The 26,689-nt window shown below is 55.7% G+C and overlaps 1 protein-coding gene across 1 annotated transcript; it reads right to left on the reverse strand.

Moving 5' to 3' along the window:
* Positions 1-1,539: 1,539 nt before the first annotated feature.
* OGDHL (oxoglutarate dehydrogenase L) lies at positions 1,540-26,180 on the reverse strand. The gene is made up of 23 exons (XM_068548941.1): positions 26,113-26,180; positions 24,697-24,901; positions 22,747-22,917; positions 18,708-18,810; positions 18,163-18,278; positions 17,862-18,016; positions 17,005-17,151; positions 15,183-15,273; positions 12,554-12,733; positions 12,281-12,409; positions 11,212-11,391; positions 10,784-10,936; positions 10,111-10,213; positions 9,443-9,571; positions 8,230-8,380; positions 7,044-7,171; positions 5,909-6,087; positions 4,416-4,487; positions 4,178-4,303; positions 4,000-4,072; positions 2,463-2,626; positions 2,125-2,279; positions 1,540-1,663 (listed from the first exon to the last, which is right to left on the reverse strand). The coding sequence occupies exons 2-23, from the start codon at positions 24,898-24,900 to the stop codon at positions 1,540-1,542; spliced, it is 3,033 nt and encodes a 1,010-aa protein (XP_068405042.1). The 5' UTR covers position 24,901; positions 26,113-26,180.
* Between the last annotated feature and the right edge of the window lie 509 nt (positions 26,181-26,689).

Genomic DNA, 26,689 nt, shown 5'->3' on the forward strand with positions numbered 1-26,689 from the left:
AATTTTAACACCCTATCCTCCAACTTCAGGTTGATGTTTTTCTTTAGGGTGCCCCACCCTAACCCCACGATCAGTATTTCCGGGTCTGCTCTATAAGAGGCTCATCTCTCCCAGTTGTCCTGTAGAACTCTTTCTTCAAACACCATCATCTCTAGGGAGACTTCCCTGACTTCCACAGCCCTCTGCACTTACCTCCAACATAACCCACAATTCAGTGAATGACAGCAGTCCCTCAGTATCCATGGGGGATTGGTTCCAGGACCTCCCCGAAGATACCAAACTCCACGGATGCTCAAGTCTCTCGTATAAAATGGTATAGCATTTGCATGCAACCTACACACATCCTCCCATGTACTTTTAACTCATCTCTAGATTACTTACAATACCGAATACAGTATAAATGCCAGGAAAATAGTTGTAAATACAATGTAAATGCCATGTAACATAGTTTGCTTTTTGGAACTTTCTGGAATTTTTTTCCCCAAGTATTTTTGCATCTGTGGATGTGGAACCCCCCACGGGAGGGATATGGAGGGCCAACTGTAAACTGTTTACCCATCTCCCCTGCTGGGCTCCAAGACACACGTTTCTTTCACCCTGGGTCCCAGCGTCTAGCACAGAGGAAGTGCTCTGAGAAGGGGAGCAGGGAATAAATGATTTGCAGAAAGCAAAACATCCCTCCTGTGCTGCTGCTTCCCCAGCATCTTTGCAGGGAAGCAAAACCAACGAAAGGCTAAAGACTGGCAATGCCGACAGATCTGCAAACATCGCCTGGTGCTCAAAGGAAAATCTGGCCACAGGAGGCAGATATTTATCCCCTACAGGTTTCGTTTTTCTTTCTCCCCATCCCTTACCGTCTCTAAACCATCTGTCTCTTCCCCCAACTTTACAACATGAAGTGACAACAGGAAGTCTGCCTTAAGCATTTTCTAATTTCTCTGTTATTTGGTTTTCTACTTTGGTACATGTGAGCCTTGGCTGTATTTCACACAGAAGCTGACATATTTTATTATGACACACCCCATAAAACAGAGCACGTATAAATCAGCTGGCATGGTTTTGCTTCACCTGGTTGTTATTGCTAAAATCTCTATTTCTAAGAGCACAAAAGAGAACAGTTCTTGAATCCACAGACGAACAAGGACAAGGTGAGCAGCAGTCAAATCTACCAGGCTGGGAGAAAGAGACCAGAGACACGGGCTCCTGGGTGGCTGGCTGTCTGCAGAGGCATGAACAACACAGACGGAGAAGCCACACAAACACTCCAGAGAGACCCGGGAGGCTGGGGAAACACTCTACAACTACAGCCCGTCCATCAGACCCCTCTGGCTTTCTCAGCCGTAAGAGATTCTGAAATAAACACAAAGGCCCAAGGTGGCATAATACCGAAGCCAGCGGTACCTACTCTTTGGCCTCAATCACTGCATGGGTATGTTTTATCTTGGGGCCCCTGACAGTCCCTCTCCTGGGCAGAAGAGCCAGCCAGCCCCTAATGTCCCCGGTGTCCTCAACAACCCCACAGCAAGACCCAGGCAGGCTCTAAAATGTCTTGCCCTCAAAGGCCTGGAGATTGAAGGCAGTATCCAGAAACTTCTTCAGAGACACCAGGTGAGTGTTCCTGTTTCCTGTGGCTGGTGCAGCTGCTGGGTCTCGGCCAACATACCTGGGGGAGGAGAGTCAAGCTAAGGGGAGGGCTGAGCCTGGCCCTGCTGCTACCCCAGGACTGCACCGGGCCTAATCCAGCTGCAGAAACCAAGAGCCTGAGGTTCCAAGGGGCCAAGTCACTGGCCTAAGATCAAAGGTAGGAGATTTGAGGCACGCAGGAGGTTCTCTAGTTCAGTTCTGGCTGCAGAACAAACACAAAGGTTTCCCCTCCATAAGGCCATATTAGAGAGGATCCCTGATGGGGAAGCTGATCTGTCACTGACAGTCACAGAGCCAGCAAGGACTATGGGGCCCAACTCCTCAGTTTCCAATGCAGCCCAGAGAAGGGCAGCGGCCAGTGCTGGGTCACACAGCAAATGGGGTAGGCAGAGCCAGGATGGGGCCTCAAGCCCCCAGAGCCTCAGGCCTGGCAGACGTGCGGGGTAAATGGCGGGCAACCCCTTGCACCCAGCCTTGTACCATATGGGCCGTGCTCGGCCCAGGATGGTCATGAAGCGCGGGCTGATGTAGTCGTAGTAGCCCATGTTCTTGTGCTCCTCCTGGCACCACACCAGCTCTGCGCCTGGGTACTTCTCTGCCTCTCGCTTGATCAGGTCAAAGGGGAATGGAGAGATCTGGGACAGACAGGGAGAAAGAAGGGAATAGCTAGGGGGAGGGGGGCACGCGCACGGCCAGGCCCCCAGGAGAGCAGCCACCGCTTCCCTCACTGGCCCCAGCCCTGGCACACTGCCCAGAGCCAGGGGGCTGGCGATATGACCTTGCTCGTCACTCTGAGCAGTTGAGGGGCTCGGGCGCACCTGCTCCAGGCGTGTGATGGCCACGTGCTGGTCCAGGCCCTGGCTGCTCCGCTCCTTCACCAGGTCATAGTACACCTTTCCCGTGCAGAAGATGAGCCGCCGCACCTGCCCAGGAGCCTGCGCCGCAGCCCCGTCCTCAGGAATCACCCTCTGGAAGCTGGTCCCTGCGGACCAACAGGGCATGGCAGGGGCGTCTGCTCCCAGAGGGGCCAGAGCAGCTTGGGAATCAGGTCCACATCCCTGGCACCTCCAGGCTCTCCCTGGCCACTAAGACAAGCCCCAGATTTAGATCTGTGGCTGCAATAGGAACCTCTTGAGCCAAACAATGGAGCAGGGGACAGAGGACACTCTGAGACGTCATAGGGACAGGGGTGGAGACAGCGGCTGGAGCCAAGGGCAGAGCCTTGGGAGCATCAACAATAAGGTGATGGGGCGGGGCGGGGGGGGAGGGTTGGGGATGATGGGGAGAGCCCCTGAAGGGGACAGAGGTGATGCCACATCCCCTCCTGACAGCGTCACTGTCCCAAACCTGCTCCCCATCCAGCCATGCCTACCTCCCAGGCACACTCAATGCACCCAGTCACCAAGCTGGAAGGCGAACCTTGCACAGTCCTCCCTCTCTCAGCCCCAGAGCTCAACCTCCATCCCCAAGTCCCATCCATTTTTCCTTCCTGAGCTCATGCCACGTGCCAGCCGCCAAACTAAAAGTACTACAAAAACCTCTGAGGAAGGTACTGTAGAGTCCCTGCAACCCGGATGAGGACACTGAGGCAGAGACGGTCACTGGCTGCCAGGGCCCACCAGTACTAGGCACTCAGCCCAGGCGGTCCAGCCCAATGCCAGAGCGCTGCCCTGCTGGCTCAGCCACCAGCCACATCTGAGGGGATGCCCACACACACACACGTGAAGAACAAGCACCTGTCCACGCCACTGAGGTCCTCCTGGCCAGCCCCTGCCCCTCCGCCTACAACCCAGGACCATTTTCCCAGACAGCTCTGCTCTGCCAAGCCTCAGGGCCCCACACCTGCTCCTCCCTGATCCTCCACTGGGTCACGTCTCAATTCCAAAACCTGGTCCTTCGGGTGCTTTATCTGACCTCTGACTCCCAGCTAAATGAGGCTGAGAGCTCTTGGAGGGGGCGCTGGCTCACCAGGGCCAGAAATGTCTGTCTGGCTCATGAGAGAAAACAACGGATGAGTGACTGATACTCAGTGTCCCATGAACTAGCAGACCTCTACCAGGCGTCCTGCCTCTAAGCTCTTCCGGCGCAGCCAGGCCGGCCCTGCTGGGAGGCTGCGGGGCCCCAGTGCACTCCTCTGGCCCTGGTGCTCTGCGTTAAGTGACACAAGTGGGTTCAGCCATCTGGCCGCTGCACCAACCTCCCAACCCAGCTGCTGGTGGGGATCGTGCCAGAAGCTGCTGCAGGGCCAACAGAGCCACAGACAGAGGCAAGAACGGAAGAGTCCCGGGAGCAGAGGCCACACATGGGCCACCAGGTCCCCCATCAGCCGCCTCCCCAACACGCCCAGGCACATACCAGATACCATTTGGTCAAAGCTGGACTTGGCCTCTGGGTGCCTCAGCAGAGATTTGGGTGTGAAGATGATCAGCTGGAAGGGAAACACGTGCCCGGCTGCCAGCCGCCCCTGCTTGGCCAGGGTGCCCTGCACTTGGCCCCTGTACGGTCACGGTGACGACCAGGGCGGGTGGCTCACCGGCTTGCGGAAGGGCAGCAGGATCTGGCGGCGCAGCACGTGGAAGTAGCTGGCCGGCGTGGAGCAGTTGACCACTATCCAGTTGCAGTCATAGAGCTGCCTCACCTCGAAGTCCTGGGTGAACGCCTGGAGGGGCAGGGCGCGGCTGGGAGGTGGCCTGCCTGTGGCATCCACACCCTGGCCTTGCTGGGCACAGCAGCGTGCAGTCCTGTCCTGGGGGAGGGCGGGCAACACTCACGGGGTAGGCGTCCGAGTCGTCATTGCTCATCTGCAGGAACCTCTCGGGCCTGGCTGAGGAGTGCTCCGGGCCCTGGAAGCAAATGCCAGATGGCCCAGGCTGGCCGGAGTTTGGGGGGGATTGGGGATCTGTCACACAGGACGGGGACCCTGGGCTTGGGGGAGAGTCTAAAGGGCTTCTTGGAGGAGATGCCCTCACTCTGGAGTCTCAACCACAGGAAAGCGCCAGGAATGTGGGACAAGAGTAGGGAGGTACCCTCAGATGAGGGTCCGGCCAGAGCCACCATGTGTGAACATGTGGGGCAGAAGGAAAAAGCAAAAAGGCCAAGACGCTCTTCTCTAGAACGTTCTGACCTACAGCAGTGACTGTTTACTATGTGCCCGTGGTGTGCCAGACATAGCTCTGCGGACCCCACACAGATTATTCTCTCATCTTGTGAAAGCAGCCCTGTGATGGAGATGAAGAAGGCCAGGGACAAAGAGATTAAGAAACAACCTCAAGGTCACTCAGCCAGAAAGGGACAGATTCAAACCCAGGTCTGACTGCTACGCCTACCCTTGCCCACGTGGCTGCTCTGCTCCATAAGAGCAGCAAGAACCCCCGCACTGCCCTCCAAGCTGGCTCTTCGTGGGACGGGGTGACCTGCTCCTCCTGTAGTGGGGATGCCCCAAGGACTCATGGCCACAGGCACCAGCCAGGCCAGCCCAACCCTCCGCAACCAGCCTGACTCAAGCTCCACCCAGTGAGATGCCAGCCACCCTTACAGCTGGAAGACCGTGGGCAGTCACAGGCCTTCTCCCTCGCACATGAAACGGGAACAGAACTGACTGCCTGGTCCAGCTGTGAGGATGCCACAGGATTATACACGGCGTGTAAAGTGCACGGCACAGGGAGACCTGACTCTGAGCAGTACTGATCAATCCCTGACCGCACGAGCAGTCCAAGCTGAGCGGGTCCTTGTGGCCATCCACTGCAGCCAGCACAGCCCTGCCCACACTCCACCTGGTCAGGCTACACACCCACCAGGGTGGCATCTCCTGATGCTCTGCTCCTCCCTTCCCCGAGGGCCTGCACATCCTCCTTCTCCCCCACATGTGGTTCCCCCGACAGCATAGGTTCAAATTCCAGCTACTAGCTGTGTGACCTTAGGCAAGCTACTCCACCTCTCTGTGCCCCAGTTTCCTCATCTGGAAAGTGGGAACAGGTCCCACCTCCTTAAGTTGTTGTAAGGACTGGAGGAGTTAACACGCAGAGAAGGTTTTAAACAGAGCCCGGCACAAAGCAGGCACTCAGGCATGTCCGTTCCGTCTACTGCTAGAACAGTAGTGTCGCCAACTTCAGCAGCGGTGACACAGACCCACGCAGGCCCCACCCTGCAGACCCATGTGGTTCCGGGGCACTGGGAGGCACATACCCCCCCTCAACTCTGCAAGTGGCCAAGGGTCTAGCCGCCCTCTCCCAGGCCGGCCAGGGCCCGCCCCCGCGGCCCTCACCATGCCCTCCATGCCGTGGGGCAGCAGAAGCACGACGCCATTGTGCCGAACCCACTTGGCCTGGCCCGTGCTGATGAACTGGTCGATGATGCACTGGGCCGTGTTGTGGAAGTCACCAAACTGCGCCTCCCAGAGGACCAGGGCGTTGGGGCTGGCCATGGCGTAGCCCAGCTCGAAGCCTAAACGGGAGACGCCGAGGCAGAGCCTACCACATGCGGTCCCCAAGTGGTGGTGGCTCCGGCCAGACCCAGCCCTTCCTCCCACGTGCCGCCTGCCCCGCCCGTCCCTCCCAGCAGGACAGAAGCGCCCGGGGACTCCTTGGCGCCCAAAGGCCAGGATCTCCCTTCCTGGCCGCCGACAACACACCCAGAGATGCCACTCTCAGCCCTGACCTCAAGTACAGCCAGCTTCAGCCTTATGTAGGCCAGGAGTCAACTCCAAAGACACCCTGGGGAGGCGGCAGGGCCCATCTGCCAAGGGGCCCCCCAATTATGGCGGGTCTGCTGAGGGGAATGGGCAGGAACAGCCCCAGAGGCAGCTCCCCGGAAGCGGTGTCCAGTCTCGGGGGGTTCCCGCTTCTGGGAGGAAGCGGGGAGGGAGGAAGCAGGCCAGCTAAAGGTCAAGCCAAGGGAGAGTGCAGGGGGGCAGTCTGGGGAGCCCAGAGTCTAGGGAGGGGCCTCGAGACGGGGCTGCTGGGTGTGGTGGCACAGAGGGCAAGACAGAGGTCAGGAACGTGGAGGTGGCCAGGCCAGGCTCAGGGCCGGTCAGTGGCAGCAGCACTCAGTGGACTCGATGGGGTTTTCTGTCTGGGCCCACTGTTGCCCAGGGACAGGCTCTGGTATCCAGAGCTCCCACCCAGGCCAGAGTGCCCCCCCCCCACCATCTGGGCTCTCTGAGGGGCCAGATGGGACAGGACCTCATCTCTGATGTGGCCTCAGGTGGGGGCAGCCCAACCACTGTCCCTCAGGGCTGTCCGAGGACTCAGGTCCACCCAGGGGCCTCTGAGCCTCTTCGGCCCCTCCCAGCCCCAGACCACGGTCAAAACAACAAAAACAGACACCCTGAGGTGCAAGACCCTCTCTGGTCCCCAAGCATCTCAGGGCCCGCCCGTCCTGCAGGCAGAGTTCTGACCCACCCAGAACTCCGTACTCCGAGAGGGAGCTGTTGCACACAGTGTAGGGGGCCTGGTCAGGCCAGAGGTGGTTCATGGGGACGCACGTCCTCCGGTCAACTTCCTGGTCATGGAGAACGTGGTGCCGGTGACTGCAGAGACACAGACCAGGAAGGGATGGGTGGCGGGCGGACTGAGCAGGACACCAGGCAAAGTCCCACAGGATGGCGACACCAAGAAGGCCGTGGAAAGCCAGAGCGATCTGGTCCCTCCTCCGGGCAGCCTCCCCTCCCGCTGGTGCCCTCACACATGCCCTGGGGGTCTTGGAGCACAGGCATGAGAGTCTCAGCTTCTCACCTAAGGAGGGATCCGATGAGACCTGCCTTGCCGACCTCCCAAATGCTGGGTGGAGCCTGAGACCCTAGGAGGCCACACCCCAGGGGCACCATCTCCCTGCCCATCCTGCCAGCCCCTTTACCACCTTCACCTGCCCTGTCCAGGTTTACAGGAGGCAGGAATTCCTGTGCATAAGGGGGGCCCCCCTGGCCAAACCCCAAGCCTTGTGAGGACTGACATGCCAACTCAGGGTGCAGTGGAGTGGCCCTCTGTACCCTGGTTGGAGCAGGGCCAGCAGTGATGAGGGAGTGGGACGTGGGAAAGATGGCCTGTCGAATACTGGAAGCCACACCTCCAGGACTCACTAACATAGCAGAGACAGAGTTGAGATCCCAAACATCTGGGGTCCCAAACAGAGGAAACGTAATGAGGACAACCGGCAAGTGTAAAGTCCCTCATCTGGACTCAAAACCCAACTGCGAACAAGCAAGATGGTGGCGGGGAGCTGGCTTGACAGTAGTTCACAGAAGAGAAACAAAGGATCTTGAGGACCATAGATAACCACAAGGCCTGACATCAACCAACAGCTTGGGCCAAGCAGTCAGCTCTGCACGCTGGCCCCGTGGGGACAGAGAGGAGGCCTAGCAGCCCTCAGACAGCTTGGCCCAAGGGTGGGGGCTAGCGTGCTGATGGAGTTACCTGAGAACACCTCCTTGGCTTCCCAGACAAGGTCTAGGAAGAGAAGGAAGGGCCACTCCACTCCAGAGGCCCTGGGCCGACTGTGAGAGATCCCCAGCACAGCTGAGCTCTCAGCTCCCCCCAGGCACAAGGCTAATGCCCGTAGGGCCTAGGGCCCAGAGCCCCCCACCCTCACCTGAATGTGCCCCTCTCCACGTCCTGCCCACTGAGCCGCACATGGATGCCTTCCTTGAGCAGGGAGCCAAAGGCCATGTACTCTGCCAGCGCCCAGTCCACTGTCCTCTTCCTGGTCATGTCCGCACGGCCCCGCAGGATGCGAGAGAGGCCTGCGGGAGGGGAGGGCCAGCCTGAGGGCCACAGGGGCTTGGCCACCCCATCTGGGACAGCCGTAGTCCCTGGGACCTGGGCCGGGTGTGTATACACTCCGTGTACACCCCTCCCACCGAGCAGGGCCCCGGCAGGACGCAGGAGGCCCCTCCTCCAGCATCACTACTCCAGCCAACACACCGGGCCGGCCTGAGCCCGCATCCCCACCAGCCTCCCTCCCTTCAGGAAGGAGCAGGCACCATTAGGCGAGCATCCGCCACATGCATACGCTGCATTCGTTGATTCAGGGACATTTCTCACAAGCCCACGGGAGAGGTGCCAACTTCCCCCACCCCTAGATGAGAAGACAGGCTCAGAAGAAGGAAGTCATTTACTCACGATCACATAGCTATGAAGGTGCTTGGATCTGAGCCCAGGCACCCGGCCCAGGCTGGGCTCCCATCAGCCCTACACCCACACAGACCCCGTGTGACTGCACAGAGCCGGTGCCCCAAGACACCTGGGCCTCCACGCACATGTGGAGGAATCCTCTTGGAACGCCCACAGGCTGCTCAGAGGGTGCACAGGGGCCCCACTACCATCGCGGGGGCCCTCCAGGCTGCCTGAGCAGAGGCCACGATGGCCACCATCGTGGCCAAGAGGCGCAGCCAGTGACCACCTACTAGCCCAGGGTCGCCCTCTGTCATCCACCCAGCCCAGCACTCTTTCCGCCCAACATTCTAGGCCCAGCCGCCCCCTCCATGGGAAGCCCTTCTTTCCCTGCTCTCCTTCTGCCTGATGCAGGGATGCCCCCGGCAAAGGCACTGGGAAAACACAAGATGCCCCACAGAAGCCTGGTCACCAGCACCCAGCTGGGAGCGTGGTACCCACATCTGCTCACCCTGAGAGGAGCTGTTAACACAGGCACCTCATGGGGCACAAAGGAGGCACTGAGGGCTCCGCTGATCTACCCAAGACCAAGTCAAGATGAGGGCCAGGCCTCCCTGACTCCTGATGCCATCTCCCTTGGGGCACGACGTCTGGGACAGTGGCCCATGCTGGAGCCTGCAGAGCAACCTCACCCGTGTGGATCTTAAAGTCCTCCAGGGGCACAGAGCTGGCCACTTCACCAATGTGGGTCAGCATGTCCTCTGGAATACCCGTGGCTGGGCATGTCATGCTCTTGGGCTCCCCGTCCACAGTGAAGAAGCCTGAGAGGGCAGAGGCTCTGTGACTTGTGTGTGGCAGTGGGGCCTCAGCTCCCCTGGCCAGGCTGTCTCCCCAGGACTCAGGGGCCCACCTCTCCCTTAACCCCAGCGGCACTCAAACCCTGAGCCCATCCTGGGGAACTGGGACAGCTGACAGCACCCACCCAACATCCTCCCCTCCGGCGCCTGCGAGGCCCCTCCCTGGACCCAGGGTCACAGCCATCTAGCTCCGCCCCAGAGAGGCCCGCTGAGCACCCCTCCCCCAGGGCCCACTCCTCTTTGCCGTCCACCCTCCCTGACCCACAGCCCTTTCCCGGAAGCAGCTCATCACGTGTGTCCTGAGGGCGACGCTATCTCCCTCTACTCCCGCCTACCCCACCTGCAGGAATCAGCCCCACACAGCCTCAGAGGTCTCAGGGACAAAGCCCGCAGCCTCTGGGCTGGGCAGCAACTGCCCTCATTCAGGATCGCTCCAGTCCTGGTCCCAGTGCCAGAGCCCAGGGCCCAGGCAAATCACTCTCAGCCACACGCTGCTCACTCACCAGGCCACGGGGAGTCCAGCCAGTGCTTTATATGCAGGATCTTTTTATCCTTGGACCTGCCAAACGCCTCCTCACAGATCCGGTCATATTTGGCGATTTCTTCCTGAAATCAGGGTGAAGGCCTGGATTCAGGCAGCGATGCCCTGGGCAGCCAGAGGCTGAGTCAACCCAGACTCATAAACCCTGGTCCCTCTCACCACGTTCTAGAGGAAATGTCTGCCCACTGGCCCACAGGGACCTTAAGGCCAGAGATAAAAGTCCCAGAGTGCAGGGGGATCCTGGAAAGAGTTCAGGTGATTCCACTCAGCAAGGGACTTCGGGGAATGCAGGAAAGACTCATAGTCCCTGCCCTGAGAGCTCCCTGAAGGCGGGAGGACAAGCACATCCACAGATAACTACAGGGACAAACCCGGCTCAGGGCTACCTCCTACAGGAAGCCTTCCTGGACTCTGGCCGGAGGATGGGCTTCCATGCGTTGCAGCGTTCACTGCATCCCACAGGCTGTACACGTCTTTGGTCCTCTGCCCCCTTGATACCTGGGGGCTACTGGGGACAAGGACCATACTGGCTTCTTCTATAAATCGCCAGTGCCCAGCACTGGGCTGGTGACATCAGCAACTGCCTCAGGGTCTCAGCTCCAGCAAGGCTGATCCCAGGCACTGACGGGGCCCACCTCGAATTCCTGCAGGGTCACTGCGCCCTCGGCGATGAGCTTGTCTGCATACTTCTTCAGCACAGGCACCTGCCTGTGGATCTGCTTGTACATGAGCGGCTGCGTGAACATGGGCTCGTCCATCTCGTTATGGCCACGCCGGCGGTAACAGACCTGCAGGGACAGAGGGTGGGTCCCCGCGCCCAGGCGGTGTGGCTGGCACAATCACTGCACAGCTGGGGCACATCTGGCAGGCCACATCCCGTGAGGCCTCACCAGCCCCCACTATGACCCATCACCAAACGCCCCACCCCCAGGCCTCCGCAGAGATGGTGCTCAGCGGTTCGAAACCTGCCGCTCAGCCCCGACGACCAAAGATGTTGCAGACCCGGCGCACGTGCCACGGCAGGGACAGTCCGAGCACCTCCACCTCAGTCCCCCAGACCTACCAGGTCCACCACGACGTCTTTATTGAAGGTGTTCCTCCACTCGGCCGCCACACTGCACACATATATCACGGCCTCTGGGTCGTCTGCATTCACATGGAAGATGGGCGCGTTGACCACACGGGCCACGTCGGTGGGGTATGGTGAGGAGCGGGCCATCCTGGGGTCCGTGGTGAAGCCAATCTGCAGAAGCAGGAGGCACTGAGAGCTAGACAGCAGCCGCCGCCTGGGAGACCAGAGGGCCAGGGGGCCAGGGGAGGGGCGCCTTTGCCTCGAGGTCCATCGGGTGTGCTCAGGAGGTGCAGGGGACATGACGGGGGTAACAGTGGATGACCTCGAAATCAGACAGAGCAGCGGGTCCCACGGGGACGGCAGTAACACCAGGGGAACTGTGCCTGCTCTTTCTCCTGCAATCATTTTTACACAGTGGGAGTGGGGAGCGCAAGTTGGGGTAAAACCCAGCCTCACCAGTTACTAACTGTACAACCTTGGGCCAGGTACTTAATTCCCAAAGCCTGTTTCCTCATCGATTAAAAGGGCTCATTAAATTCCTACCTCACAGGGTTATACTGTGAAGGTTAAATGACTTAATATGCGAATAAGGTAGTCAACCCAGGGCTTTACAGGCTCAGAAGAAGAGCTGTTATTAACCACAGCTACCTTTTTTAAAAGCAAAGGCTGTGAGAGTTGTGTTCTAAGACTGCCTGGGTCACATGGAGCTCAAGGCAGCATCTAGTTGCATGTCCAGCCTCGGTGCTAGGTGCTGGTTATACCCATCTTCTTCTGTCCTTACTGCTTTCTCACATATATAATATGGGGGGAGGGGGCTGCAGAGGGAAGGACAGGGAGACACAGAGACAGAGACAGACACAGACAGATGTATACACCTCCCAGTTCCACAGACCAGGAAACCGAGGCTGAGAGATCAGGCATCTTGCCTGAAGTCACACTCTGGTAAGTAGCAGAGCAGGGGGGTTAAACCCAGAACCGCCTCACTCCTCCCCTCAAAGTGCTGCCTGGATTCAGGGATGGATGACACTGACAGGGCCCAGCACACAGCCCAGGCCCTCACCTGGTTGTTGACGACGACGTGCACGGTACCGTTGGTGGTGTAAGAGGGCAGGTCACTCAGGTGGAAGGTCTCATAGACCACACCCTGGCCAGCGAAGGCGGCGTCCCCATGGACCAGGATGGACATGACCTGCAGGGCAGGATATAAGCCAGGAGGGGCCCCCATGCCCCAGCCCACGCAGCCCAGCCCTGCTCCTGGACTTCAGAGATTCAGAGCCTACCCCTCGGAGCTCACCCCTCAGAACCCAGGACCTCAGGGCCCAGGCAAGCTCACCTTCTTGCCCTGAGCATCCCCGCGGTAGAACTGCTCTGCCTTCGTCTTCCCCTGCACCACGGGGTCCACAGCTTCCAGGTGGGAGGGGTTGGCCACGAGCGACAGAGTGATATTCCTGTTTGTGACTCGGTTGATCCTCTCGTGGTACATGCCGAGGTGATATTTGACATCTCCAGAGCCCTGAAGGTTGAGGTGGCCCGTGATGAACCTCCCCCCCACCCCATCCCAGACATGCAAGCTTACAGTGGCGCTGGGACATTCCCTGGATTCTGCTCCCTGGGAAGGCTGTTTTGTCCCTGACTCACACCTGCATCCTTCCCCCAAACCCAGCACAATGCCCTGCTTGCCCTCCAGGCTGGCCTAAGAAAGGGAGGCAGGTTCCCTGGGCCTTGGCTCCCTTATCGGAGCCCCTCCACATTATCAACAACCATGCTCTCCGCATTAATGATGGCAGAGTGGGGAAGGGGTAAGGCACCCGTAGGAAGGGGCCGGCCAGCAGCAGAGAAGGCACAGAAATGAAGGGCGGCTCTTAACTGGCATTGAGACCACGGGCTAGGCCTCTGGGCACACACTGGAGCAGGACCCGTACCTAACTCCTTACACCAAAGTAACCAAAAATGTACACGCAACAGACAAAGCCATAGTATCAGGCGAAAACATGACATACTTTATGATCTTGGAGTAGGGAATGTCTTCCTAAACAATGTACAAACCTCAGAAGCCATAAAGGATAAGACAGCTAAAATCTAATATACTTGCCATGGGGGAAGAAGATCCACGCACAGTATTAGGGGAAAAAAATCAAGCTGGGAAAATATTTATCAGACAAATGCAGGCAAAGGGCTAACTCCTTCAATACATAAGGCACCTTTACAAATCAGTGAGATAAAGCCCAAAAAACCCATAGAAAAATGAGTAAAAGCCAGGAAAAGGAATTTACAGAAAAAGGCACCCATGACTTAAACATGTGAAAAGACGCTCAAATTCGAAACAGAGAAATATGTTCAAATGCAGTGACTTTTGGACCTATCACATTGGCAAAGATGGAAAGGTTGGACAGAGTAAGGCCTGGGACCCTCGCATACAGCGTGTGGGCTCGCTGCTGTCTGCAAGCTCTTTGGAGGGCAATTCAGTCCTACCTCCTCAGCTCCAGCCACTGCATTTCTCGGACACCATCTAAAACTGCACGCACACATGTGTGCAAAGACACTCATTCCACCACCTAATGCTCATCAACGGGAGACAGCAGAAACCGGAGGGGCACTCGAAGCTCGGGGAGCTCTGTGTGCAGCTCTGAAACAGTGACAGCTCGTTAAGTGAAAACAGCAAGGTGGCCAGCGGCATCACGAGCTGCTCCCCTGGCTTTTTACAAGTAAAGCTGTACTGGACACATACGTGTGTTTGCACTGCATGGAACATTTCTGGAAGTACACACTTTAACACAAAAACTGAACACAGCAGAGCCTATGGGGAGCAGGAAAGGGGTCTCAGAAGGGAAACACTCTCATTGTGTAATCTTTTCTTCAAACGATGCTCACATTTCTTTTTCTATTAAAAAAAAAGTAAATTTGTTTAAAGTGTCCTTTGGCCAGGTTTTACAGTTTACTCACATGTCGTCTCTGATTCCTCACAACCATTCTGGGGGCAGGAAGTTTTATCCCCATTTTACAGAAGAGCAAACTGAGGCTCAGAGAGATGAAGGTGCTTGAGCAAAATGAACATGATGGCGGGAAGATTCTGGATTGGGAGCCAGCAGATGTGGATTCTAGTCCTGCTCTGGCCTAATGTGCTAGATGATTTTGGAGCAGTCATTTAATGTGGTTCATTTTAACAAACCATGCACCTGTGCTGAGTCCTGGGGCTTCGGGAATGAGGTCCCTGCCATCACCCTGCTACCAGCCTGGAAGGGAAAACAGACACACACACACACACACACGCACGCACGTGCGCGCGATGGAGAAGGCCAGAGTAGAGACGGATCTGCTGGGAAAGGAGGCACAGAGGAGGGAGAGACAGGATTGCTGCCTGGAGGACCAGGAAAGTCACTAGAAGGGAAGACGGGCAGGGCTGGGAAACAGGCAGAGAGCAGAAGAGAGGAAGGCCATCTGGCTGAGGGCCCAGCATGGGCAGAGGCGTGGGGTGTGAGGCATACATGACACGTATACGTGCCAGGAAGGGGGTGAGGGCAGAAGAATGTTCTCTCTGCTCATCGGTGGGCACAGGAAACCGTCCTGACCTCCCAACGCTGTGCTGGTCAAACAAGTGAGTGAGGCAGCCCTTCAGGGCAGGTAGACAGGACCCTGGGCACAGAGGTATGGCCACATGAGCTGAACTGAATAACTTCAGGCACTTCCCTGCACACCTCTCTGGGCCTCAGTCCCCCTAGCTGGAAAGAGGGAGGTTAGCCCAGATTACCTGAGGGCTCTCCCAGCTGTTGGAGATCATAGCACTTGGCTCCAAAACACCTTAGGGGCCTCAGAGAGACACCCCCAGCCTCTCTCCCACTCTTCTGCATGTCCGTCCACCTCAAGGTCTGTCTGAGCCTGCAAGCTCCTGGCCCAGGCCCTCTCCAGTCCACCTCCCAAATACCCAGCTCTCCAGAGGCTCTGGGGCCTGGCCTGGCACCCACCTCATCCGCCGCCTCCAGCTTGGGGTCAAACTGGCAGAAGATCTGCTCCAGGTCCTTGCGGATGACGTTGGCCAGCACATTCAGCCTGCCCCTGGAGCCAGAGGGGGCAGGGCTCTTACCATGCTCCCTGCCCACCTGGGACCTATCAGAATTAGCATGGGGGCTGGAAGGCCCCGCCCTCTCATCCCGCCTCAATCTACAAGACGTGTGAGTGGATCCAGCTGGACGGCCCCCCTGGGCAGGCAGGCATCCCCCCCTACAACTCAGACTCAGGAGGCCCTCGCGAGCAGGGAGCCACCCAGCCTCATGGCAGGGTGTCTACTCACCCCTCTCCCCAACCAAAAGCTGAGCCCAACCCAGCACCTTGACCCCAAGCTGCTAACGAATCACAGCTGCTCACACATGGCTCCCCACCCCAGCCCAGTGATGTGGAAGTGATAAGCATAGGGAAGAGGGGACTGGACTGCCCCTAAGATCAGGAGTCACCAGAGGACCTGTCCAGAGGAGCTGAGTGAGGACTGAGGGGCGGGGGGAGGAAAGCAGCCAGGCCCAGGGATTCTCCAGTCCAGCCTGAACTTCCCATCGGGGGCAATCTATTCAGGGGTGGGCACCAGCCTGATGGGGGCACAGGACATGACTCCAAACCCGCTCCCCATACACTACCAGTGGACGCCAGCCCCAGGCCTGCTCACACCCTGACCTCCAGCCCCACACGGCCCAGTGACAGAAGGGCAGCGCTCTTCCAGCGGGCCCCTCTCCTGCTCTGCGGCGGCAGGGCTGTGGGACCACAGGAGCCCTATGAACAATCCTCAGCCCCTCTGGGCAAAGACTCCGGCCTCAAAGGCCCCTCCCCAAATACGGAGGCCTGGCCGAGGGCAGCCCTTGCTCCGGAGCCCTCCTCAGGCCAGGAGCCTGCCCAGCACCACCACCCAGTCCCAGAGCTGCCTGACGGCCCAGCACCATCCTCTCCCACGGTTCTACTGAAGCCACATGTGCCCATGCCTCCTCAGACCACGGGGCCAGCTCTGCACGACCCTCTGACCAGACACCAGGCATTTCTGGGACCCCCAGAGCGCGGAGGCTGTGTGGCAAAGTTCGGGCTCCCAGGAGGCCAGCCCACAGGGTGGGGACCCTCCTCACACTGCATCCTGATGCCCCTGGTGCTGATGCAGTCCGGGGCTGGCCCACCTGTGAGCAGCTGGAAACAGGCACAGGAAATGCAGGGGCTTTGCCCCCCAGACTGCTCAGCACGTCCTCTTCCAGCCCATTCAGCAGGACCCGTGGCCACCTTGGCTGTACTCCTCATTAGCCCACAGGCTCCACCTCAGAGGTAACTGCCCAGTGGCCAGACCAGCCTTCCAAGTCTTTATCAAAGTCACAGGGAAATGTGTGGCCAGCTCGCAGCCAGGGAAAGAGACCCTCGGCTCACCTCCAGAGACCTCCCACCAGGGGATGCGAACCTGAGGCCACCTGCCCAGGCTCTGCCCTCACTTCCCTGGGATGTGCCCCTCCGCATCTCCTTGTCCACAGGAACCTCAAGTAGCATGATATACCCCTCTTCTGTAACCTCAATACTCCTGGGGACAACAGCAACATGGTGAGAGAGAAACGGAGTTTACGAGAGCCTGGTTCCATGTGGCTTTGGCCACGTGCTTTCTGTGATGGCCCAGGGCCCAGGGCCTCTGATAACTTTCTAGACCACTTTGCCTCTATCCCCAGGTCCCACCAACACCCCTGCTCTGATTTTCAAAGCCTATCCACCTCAGCTTGCTGGGCCTGAAGGAGAATGCACAAAGCTGAGGCAGGGAGGAGAAGGGCCCACCTGTGTGGCATCCCCAGGATGACATTCTCGATCCCCATCTCGCTGGATTTGTCGATGATGGTCTTGAGGGCAGGAATCATGACCTCACAGCCCTCCAGGCCAAACCGCTTCTCCGAGGACCACTTCCGGGCCAGGAAGTCTTCAAACCTGCTTGGGGAGAGATGGGGAAGGATGGAGAGGCTGGGCTCCTGGGGGCTGTTCACGAGGGCTCGGAGCAGGATGCCAGGACACAGGAAGCTGCCAAGTCACCTCCCTCTGCACAGTCCAGGACCTGGCACAGACACCATGATGCTCCTACCAGCAAGGCGCATAGGTCGGGGCGGGGGGGGGGGCGGGGAGGCTGAGGGTCCTCCCACCATAAACAGACCTCTGGCTCCATCCATTCCCAGTTACCACCCTCTCCTCCCCTTCCAGTCACACTGCTCCAACTAGCCATTCCCCTGCTCCCAGCCCACTGCCCTCCGGCACACACATGCCCTGGGGCTCTCTCCTCATGCCCCAAAGATGCCTCACGGCTCAACTCAAATTCCAGCCCACACGTCACTGCTCAGGGAGCCACTTTACTCCTAGCAGCTGGGCCAGGGGCTCCTCCAGGCCCCCGCAGCCCTGGGCAGACCCAGCTTCAGAGAAGTTCAGGGGCAGAGCCAGGCAGCGCCCCACCTGCAGGAAGGCGCTGCTACGCTCACTCCACACAGGGACATCTTTCTGCCACTTCCACCCTCGTTCGGTGTCATGTTCTCCTGGAGCACCATCCAGCCCTGCCTTCCCTTACCAGGCACCCTCCCAGCTTCTTAGCCAGGGCCTGGAGCAGGCCCCCCAGCCACTCAGGCTGCCCGGGGTGGTGCTGGGAGCCTGACCTCATAGAGCGCACCAGCCGGGCCAGCAGGGTCCGCTTCTCCTCGCTGGAGAACTGCATCACGCCAGGCGTCTCGAACTTCTGCCGGATCCACTGACACTGCTCCACATCATTGATGAACATGAACTCCAGACCGATGTGCTGGCAGTATGTGTTCTGGGGGAAAGGGGAGCACTCCACGAGGAACCAAGAAGAAGACCGACCGCCCCGGGATCTGGAACAGAAAAGGCAGCGCCCTCCCTCCCTCTATCGCACGCCACAGAGCTTCATCGGCTGTGCCCGACACTCCTGCCTGTGCTCACCTCCAGGCGCCGAATGATCTCCCGCAGAGAAAGGGTGTTTTCAGAGCCTCCAATAAAGGTAGTTGTGGGCAGCTGGAACTCCTTATCCAGGTCAGCCTCCCGCAGGTCGTAGAAGGCTAGGAGGCACACACGGCAGAGCCCCGGCAGCAGAGAGGAGAGAGGGAGGTCAGGCCCAGGTGGGGCCCAGCTGTATCCCCAGACCTCCCAACAGTGCCCCCAGGACCCTCCCGCCATGTCCAGCCTAAAGCTCAAAGGCCCTCTGTCTGCAGGGCACAGGGCATGAGTCAGAGCCTAGCTTGCCGCCATAAGGGTGGGCCTGGACAGGTGTCTCAAGCTTGCTGAGCGTGGCACACCAGCTAGGGAAGATGGGGAGACCTCCCTTGCAGGGACACCATGCATAGCTGGGCAAGGGTCAGAAGAAAGCCTCCCAGGCTGCTTGCTGAAACCCAAGACCCAGAGGCACTGTAGGCTCAGAGCCCCTCACTGGGCACAGGCACCGGCTGGCTCTGGCGTCGCCAGGGCAACAGGAAAGGGTACCGACTCACCCAATTTATCAATGGTGGTGATTAAGTCTGAGGGCACAAAGGAGTCCAGGTCTGCATCCAGAATGCCCAGGGGGTCCAGTTGGGCCACATGGTGGCCACGGATCTGGAGAAGGGGAAAGGGTCGGGGCGGAGCTGGAACGCAGCTGGACAGACCCTCACCAAGACTGAGATTCTGGGCCCTGGCCCCTCAAATCCCCCTTCAGAATTTCAAGTGTCCACATATCTCCAGCACCCAGCCACTGAATAGTTGCCTAGGAGGCCCCACCATAGCCACTAAGGTGGCAGGAGCTCAACTCTGTTTAAAAGCACAATATGCAGCTTTCAAAAACAGGAAAGAATGCACACACAAAAGTAGTTACTACGGTACTATTAGTAATTGCAAAATTCTAAAAACTTCCCAAATGTCCATCAACAGGAGACTGGCAAATGGATACGGGAAATCCACACAGGGGATACTACAGAGCTGCTAAAAGGAATGAGGAAAATTCCTAACTGCTACTATGAGGTCATCTCCACAAACTATTATTAAGCAAAAAAGCAAATTACAGAAAAGTGCGTGTGGTAAACTACCCATTATCTAAGAAAGGGAAGAGAAAAGTAAACACATGCATTTGCATATATTTGTATATATTTGCATGTCTACAAATAAATATATGCATTAGAACAATATACAGTAAAATAAGAAAACTATAAAATAAGGAAAATTATTACCTACGGGGAAAGGACAAAATAGGGCAGAGCAGCAGGGCTAGAAGCTAGACTTTTAAGAATATATCTTGCATTGACCATTTGCCTTTGGAATCTTATAAATATTTTATACCACTATAAAACAAAATTAAGTTTTAAAAATTGAAAGTAAGACAAAACAAATGAATTAATGCATCCATTTGGTGGCATAACTACATAGAGAGGAACTATTCCAACTGACTAACAGAATATTCCCCAAAGACAAACAGAACTGCAGGAATAAAAAGATCATAAATTCATTTATAGTACCAATCAGCAGTGGTAGTACTAGAATTGTATTCTCAGACTGTCATGTGTGGATTGTGGGAAAATCAAGTAAGTCATTGTATTGCTGTCTTTGAGAATCTCTATTTTTGGTATCTTTAAAAGGAGATGGTGACATAAGACTGATGAGGTCAAGGACAAACACTAAGTCCTACATTTGATGTATATAGAAGCATCAGTATAAACCCATAAAGTATGGTATCTCTAAAAAAATACATATTTCCTGGCTCTAACCATCAAAAGAACCCAGAAGTCATGACCAAACCAACAGCAGTAAATACTCCCTCACTCCCTGGAGAACTGGCTGGACAGAAATGTGCGAGATGAGCTCAAAGCATCTTGTCCTACCAGATAGCAAAGGGGTGCTCAAACACTACCGGGGCTGGGAATAAGGACATATTTTGAGCAACAAAAAGGATAATATCTATAGCAGACTGAAACTCATTAAATATGTTTAAATTCATGCATTCATATCACACTATGAAAAAGAAGAAAAACCTTTATTGGCCGTCTTTGGAGGATGCTAGGAAACCATGTCATAATTTTGAAAATCCATCAACAAAAGGAAAAATCAAGCACTGATCCTGCCCTCCCTATACAATTTGTACCTCAGGATAAACAGAGCTGACAAAGGGAAGGTTCTCACGATAGAAGTATTTCAGGTAATAAACAAAGAAAGAAAGAATTAGAATATTACCACTCCCAATGACTTAATGTGTCCAGGAAATAATTATCCTTAGCTGCTAACTGATGAAGTGCCCATCACCACCAGGAAGCTGATTTTGCAACAACAGAAAAAATCAAATCTATGTTGGATCAAGCGTTTAGATCTAACTACCAATTTACAGAAATTACATGGGACAAAGGGACAGATGAAGTGACACCATGAGGATGCAATCAGCAAAATCCAGACTCGAGAAAACGCTATAGGACAAACAAACTGGTTTCTTATACACACACACACACACACACACACACAAAGCAAGAAACACAAAAAGAAATCGAGAGGAACCCGCAGAGTACAAGGGACTGAAAAGCCATGTCAACATATCACAACCTGTGGCTTTATTTGGATCCTGATTCAAACAAGCAGTAAAAAGAAATCCTAGGACAAACAGGCAAACATGAATACCAACTGGGTATTTGATGACATTAAGGATTATTACTATTTTTAGGTGTGATAATACTATCATGGTATATTTGAATTTTTTTTTTTTTTATAAATTTATTTATTTTTATTTATTTATTTTTGGCTGCATTGCGTCTTCCTTGCTGCACACGGGCTTTATCTAGTTGTGGCGAGTGGGGCCTACTCTTCGCTGCGGTGCACGGGCTTCTCATTGCGGTGGCTTCTCTTGTTGCAGAGCATGGACTCTAGGCACGCGGGCTCAGTAGTTGTGACGCACAGGCTTAGCTGCTCCGCGGCATGTGGGACCTTCCTGGACCAGGGCTCAAACCCGTGTCCCCTGCATTGGCAGGCGGATTCTTAACCACTGAGCCACCAGGGAAGCCCTATTTGAATATTTTTAAAGGAGGCTTTACCTCTGGAAATACATGCTGAAACGTTCAATGAATGAAATGATATGAAGTCTGGGATTTGCTTCAAAATAATCAGTGGCCTATGGGTGGAGCCAGAGGTGGGTAAGATGAATCAAGACTGGCCCTGTATTGATGGGGGTTCACTACATAATTCTTCTACCTATTATATGCTTGAAAACATGCATAAGAAGCAGCCTGGGTTTTTTTTCAGTACTATGTGCAGATGAGTCAAACCAGAGCTCAGCCTCCAAGTGACCTGTGAGGGGCTACAGCCCACCCAGTAGGTGCTCACTACCAGGCAGATTTTTATCACGCAAGTACGGAGTAACATTCCTGAATCCAGAGACCATCCTGCTGGAAGGACCCTAGTGCTTTGGTCTTGGCCAGTGAAAGAACAAAGAGCTGCTGCAGAGCTGGGATTGTATATAGAAGATAAGGCCCAGGCCGTACTGTGAATGCTACCCTGTATTTCATACAGAGTTTTATGTTCCTTGTCCTTTTTCAAAGTCAACGGTCAGATCACTTTCTGCCTCTTTCAGCCAGCCAAGAAAAACATAATTACAATCACTGCTGTTTACTCACAGGTGGCCCACGATCCATGGGTCCTGAGGCCAGTGAGGGAGCCCAGTCCTGTGCACCTTTCCTCTTCCGCCCCAGCACAGCTGGGCGGGCAGCTGCCATCCCACACAGAGTGCGTCATTCAGAGGAAAGGCGCCATTTCCATTTGCTAAGGCCTCCCTCTCCCCAGAGTTCCTGCAGCGGCTTGCTGCACCCTCCCATGGAGTCTCTGCCAAGGACCCCAGGATGCCCCTACCCTTCCTTCTGCATGTCTTCAAGACAAGTTTCTCTTATGAAATACCTCCTGCCACGGATTCCCAGACAGATCCCAAATGATTACATTTTTATGGAGTGAACACCCAGAACAGCCCTCCAGTTAGTCCTGTTCGGTCAAGACCAAGAATAGGAAACATCATCAGGACTCTTTGATATAGCAAGGGCCCAGCCTGGGAACCCAGCAGAGGGGAGCCTAAGTCTCCAGGACAGAGCAGCTGATGGGGGAGAGCTGCTTAATGAACTATTCATTCATTCCACAAACACTAATTAAGCACCTGCTGGACATCAGCCCCTGTCCTCTTGGAATGCTCAGTCAAGAGGAGAAAACAGACATTAACAAGGGGCAATCTACTCACCTTTCATTCAACACTCACTGAAACTGATCACTAAGTACTTCTCCAGGTTCTGGGGCAGAGTGGTGTGGGAGACAGATAACACTCCATGAGAAAGACCACAAAGAAACCACTTCACACAAAAAATACAGGGGGTGGTAAGTGATGTGAATGGTAATGTGACAAAGAGCAGGAGGAGGGGCCAGAGCCACCAAGAGAGGACTTGGAGAAGAGCTCTCTGAACTGACGCTGGAGCTGAGCTAGTCTTCTTGCCGTCAGCACCTGGCCACACCCCAGGAGCCTGTACCCTCCCAGCCGCTCACCTGGTAGGCCCGGATCAGGGACTGCACAGCCAGGTGGTCCTCCACCAGCTTACTGGTCTTGGTCCGGCTCAACACTGCCGGCCTGCTCTCAGGGACAACAGAAAGGGGCCGGGGCTGAGCCGGGCCATAAGAGGCTTCCTCACTGGCTTTCCGGAAGAAGCTGTCCCAGGACTGGGCAGGGGCAGAAGCAAGAAAACAGCCAGGTTAGGGCCTGGGATTAGTGGGGGCTGGCCCAGGCTGGGGCCCTAGGGGACATCAGTCTTCCTTCATCACCATAGCTCTCAGGGCCCTCCCAGGACCCTGCTGACAATACCCTTCTCAATCAGCCCAGAGCCCCCACCCAAATTCTGGATCTCTCCAGCACCCAGCTTGGTAGTGGGTGGGGGAGGTTATAAGCTGTGATCAAGGGGCTTTAGGTATGAAACAGGCTTCTATCCATAGGCGAAACATGCCCTCACACACTGTGGGTTGGAGGCAGCCCTGTGGAGGGTAAGGGCAGGCAGGCCCTCAACATTTCCAATGCATGTATCTTTTGAACCAGGAATTCCACTGCCAGCAATTTATTCTATAGATGTACTTGGACAGGTGTGCCTACATGTACAAGGATGTTCCCTGCAGGACAGTTTATAAAAATGACCACGTAAAAACAATCTAAGCAGTGATCAATAGGAAACTGGTTAAATAAATGATGGTAAATTTAGATTCTGGAAAATTATGTAGTCTTTTTTTAAAAAGATGCATTTATTATTGTGGCTGTGGAATATTGCCAAGATATGTTGTAAAGTGAACACAGCAGAAGAGGATGTATGCTTTGCTACTATTCATGCAGAAACAAAAAGCAGATGGGCACATGCACCAGCACCTCCATGTTCTAGCAGAACACATACAAAAGTGCTTTCCTCTACGCCCCTCATACAGTACTGGTGGGAGAATAAGGTGGTAAAAGCCCTGTGGAAAGCAATTTGGCAACACCCATCAAAATCAGGTACACAGATGCCCTCTAACCCAACAATTCCACTTTGGGGAATTTATCCCACAGTTAGCTGCACACGTGCAAGAGGATGAATGTACAAGATGATGCAGTACAGCACCGGTCATGACAGCCAGAGACTGGAAATGAACCAGATGCCTGTTCCTGGGGATGGATGTGGAACATCCATCCAGACAGTGGAATACTATACAGCTGGGAAAAAGAAAAATGAGGCTCTTGAGGTACTGACATGGAAAATCTTGGAGATGTATGCTGAGTGAAAAAAGCCTGGGGCAAAACAGTGGATGTTACATGTTACTTTTTGTGTAAAGGGGGAGAATCCAGAGTTATGTTTGCAATAAGTTTATCTGAATGGATACAGAAGAAATTAAAAATAGACTGGGGAACAGACAGGTAGGAGCTGAGCAGATAGGGGATGGAATGGGAGGAAGGCTTTTCACTGTAGAACTTAATACTTTTTGTTTTTGGATCATGTGAACATATTACTTTCCTCTGAGGCATGTGAGTGAAGGAGAGAGAGCAGCTACGCTTTTCACTTTTGCCCTGGCATCTGATTTTGATTTTTTTTTTTTTTACCATCAGTGGGTACTTATTTTATCAGCTTAGTATATATGTAAACACTTATGCTCCTAACTATATAACAAGAGGCCATCTGGAGACGGCACTGCATGACAAAGGGGGCAGGGACAGGTCTCAGACCAGGTGTGACTGAGCAGGGCATTATCAGGGCTTCTCAAGCCAGACCACTACCCACTGGCTGGTCCAGCAACAGGACAGCAATGGACTCTCCTCACCCAATATGAGAACCAAGCTCTTTCACAAAGATGAGGGAAGACCTGAGAGACAAAGAAACCTGCCCGGGGTCACACAGCAGGCAAGTTGCTTCTCCCCAAGCCCCTCTCCACGGCCCAGCCCCAGGACCTTCTCTCCTACACAGAGGGCAGGGTTGGGGTGCCAACCTTGTGGACACTCTGGGGGTTTTCCAACCAGGCGAAGTACATCTCCTCCATGTAACTGGAGCCGCCTCCAACTTTGCTGCTTGGGAAGGTGGCCGGTGGCCCAGACGACCTGCTGTACCAGCTGAACCTTTGGACGCCATGCGTGGCCAGGAGCCTCGAGGCCTGTGCCCCAAGCCGGGATGGCAGCAGCCTCAGCTGACTCATTCTGGACACAGGCAACGAGGGAGAGACATAAACCACAGGACTGGGATGGAAGGAGGCTCTGGCAGCCACTCATCCACTCATATGGCATTTGCTGGGCCTACTGGGCAGGTGGCCCTGGGCTAGGCAGTGACGAGACAGAGGTGAGAGGGACAGTCAGCCAGGCCACCTGAACACCCCGGAACTCAGGCAGCGGAGTCCTCCAGGGACTGGGTGCTCCATGCCCGGTCAGGAAAAGGCCGGAAGGGGTCTGGCTGAGCTGCACTATCTCGAGGCCCATGGCACTGCTGGGTCTCTAGTCATTGTGACCAAAAGGGACCTGTGACTTTCTCTGACTGCAGTATAGGCCCAGCATGTCCTCCCAGGCCAGAAGGCCAATGACACGGGCCTCAATGGCCCCACTTCACATCGGGGACGACTGAGGCTCAGAGAAGGGAAGGGCACTGGGGGACAGTGGAGGGCAGACCAGAGGCAGGCACCTTGCCCAGCCAAGCTCCCAGCTGCAGCTGCCCTCTTTGGCTCCCATACCCTGCCCAGAGCTTACACTCAGGACAGCTAACAGCTCAGGGGGTACATACAGGCTAGAAGCCCACTCAGGATGGAGAGGAAAAAGAGCCTGGAGCTCATCTCACCCCCGCAATCTCACCTGCTCTTTCCCAGGGAAAATGCCCGAACAGTGGGCTTTCAGGAGTCCGTGTGTACATATGGGGAGGTGGGGGGGGGGGAGGGGCTTCCTCCTCCCCCCAGAAGACAGAGGTCCTCGGATAAGAGGCTCCTCTTAGAATCTCTGTTCCTCTACATCACCCCCCAACACAACTGTAAGCAGAGCCCCCTCCTCTTCCCCAGCATTGCCTGGACACAGACAGCTCCCCCTGAATACTTGCTAACGCCCTTCTGCCCAGAGAATCCCAGCCTGTGAGTAGGGTGCAGCACCAGGCCCACCCCACCAGGGGCCATGCAGGCAGGAGGGCCTGCTTCCCCCCGCATAACTCAGTCCCAGAAAGTGTGCCTTTCTGCCTGGGCCCGGGCCTGGCCCTGAGTCAATGCTCCTGGGGCCAGATATGCCCAGCTCACAGGGCACATGCCCCGCCCCAGCTCAAACAAGTCACCGGAACCAGCTGGCTGGACCTTCTATTCTACAAGGGGTCAGGCCCCAAGGCAGGGCAAGGCACAGCCCTCCTAGCCCACCTGCTCCCTCTTTCCCTCCAGACTTACGTGAGGCAAAGAGCAGGGAGGCGGTCTCCTTGAGCGAGGGACAGTGGGCTCCTCAGGGCAACCAGCAGGAAGTCTGAACAGAGGAAAATTAAAAAGCAAAAATATATTACACTGCAGGGAGGAAGGAGGTGGGTTCAGCTGGAACCTGAGCCTCAAGTGCCCCAAGCTTCCTTTCCACGTGCTCAGCTGCATGTCCCGCCAGCCAGTGACACCAGGCCCTACTGAGGGCTGCTAGGGGCTGGCTCTTCCTGGAGTGGCACCTCTCCAGGTGCTGGGTGGGGACTCAAGGTCTGAGTTCTGGGGTCAGAGGGCCTGGATCCCAACCCCTGCTCTCCCTCTGATGGTCCCTGAGACCTGGGCAAATACAGGGTTGCTGCCCCCCCCCCACCCCAGATGGCCATAGGGCCCAGGAGCTACTGGCCTGGAATGTCAGAAGAATCTAAACAACCCAGTGGGGAGACTCTAACATCCCCATCCTAAGGCAAAGAAAACCAGACACCAAGATCATCCATTGAGGGAATAAAAATAAGAGCACAATTAGTCAGCACTGATTCAGGGGCAGGCACTGTGCTCATCT

Source organism: Eschrichtius robustus, chromosome 7 (genome assembly GCF_028021215.1).
Source record: "Eschrichtius robustus isolate mEscRob2 chromosome 7, mEscRob2.pri, whole genome shotgun sequence".
NCBI classification, from domain to species: Eukaryota; Metazoa; Chordata; class Mammalia; order Artiodactyla; family Eschrichtiidae; genus Eschrichtius; species Eschrichtius robustus.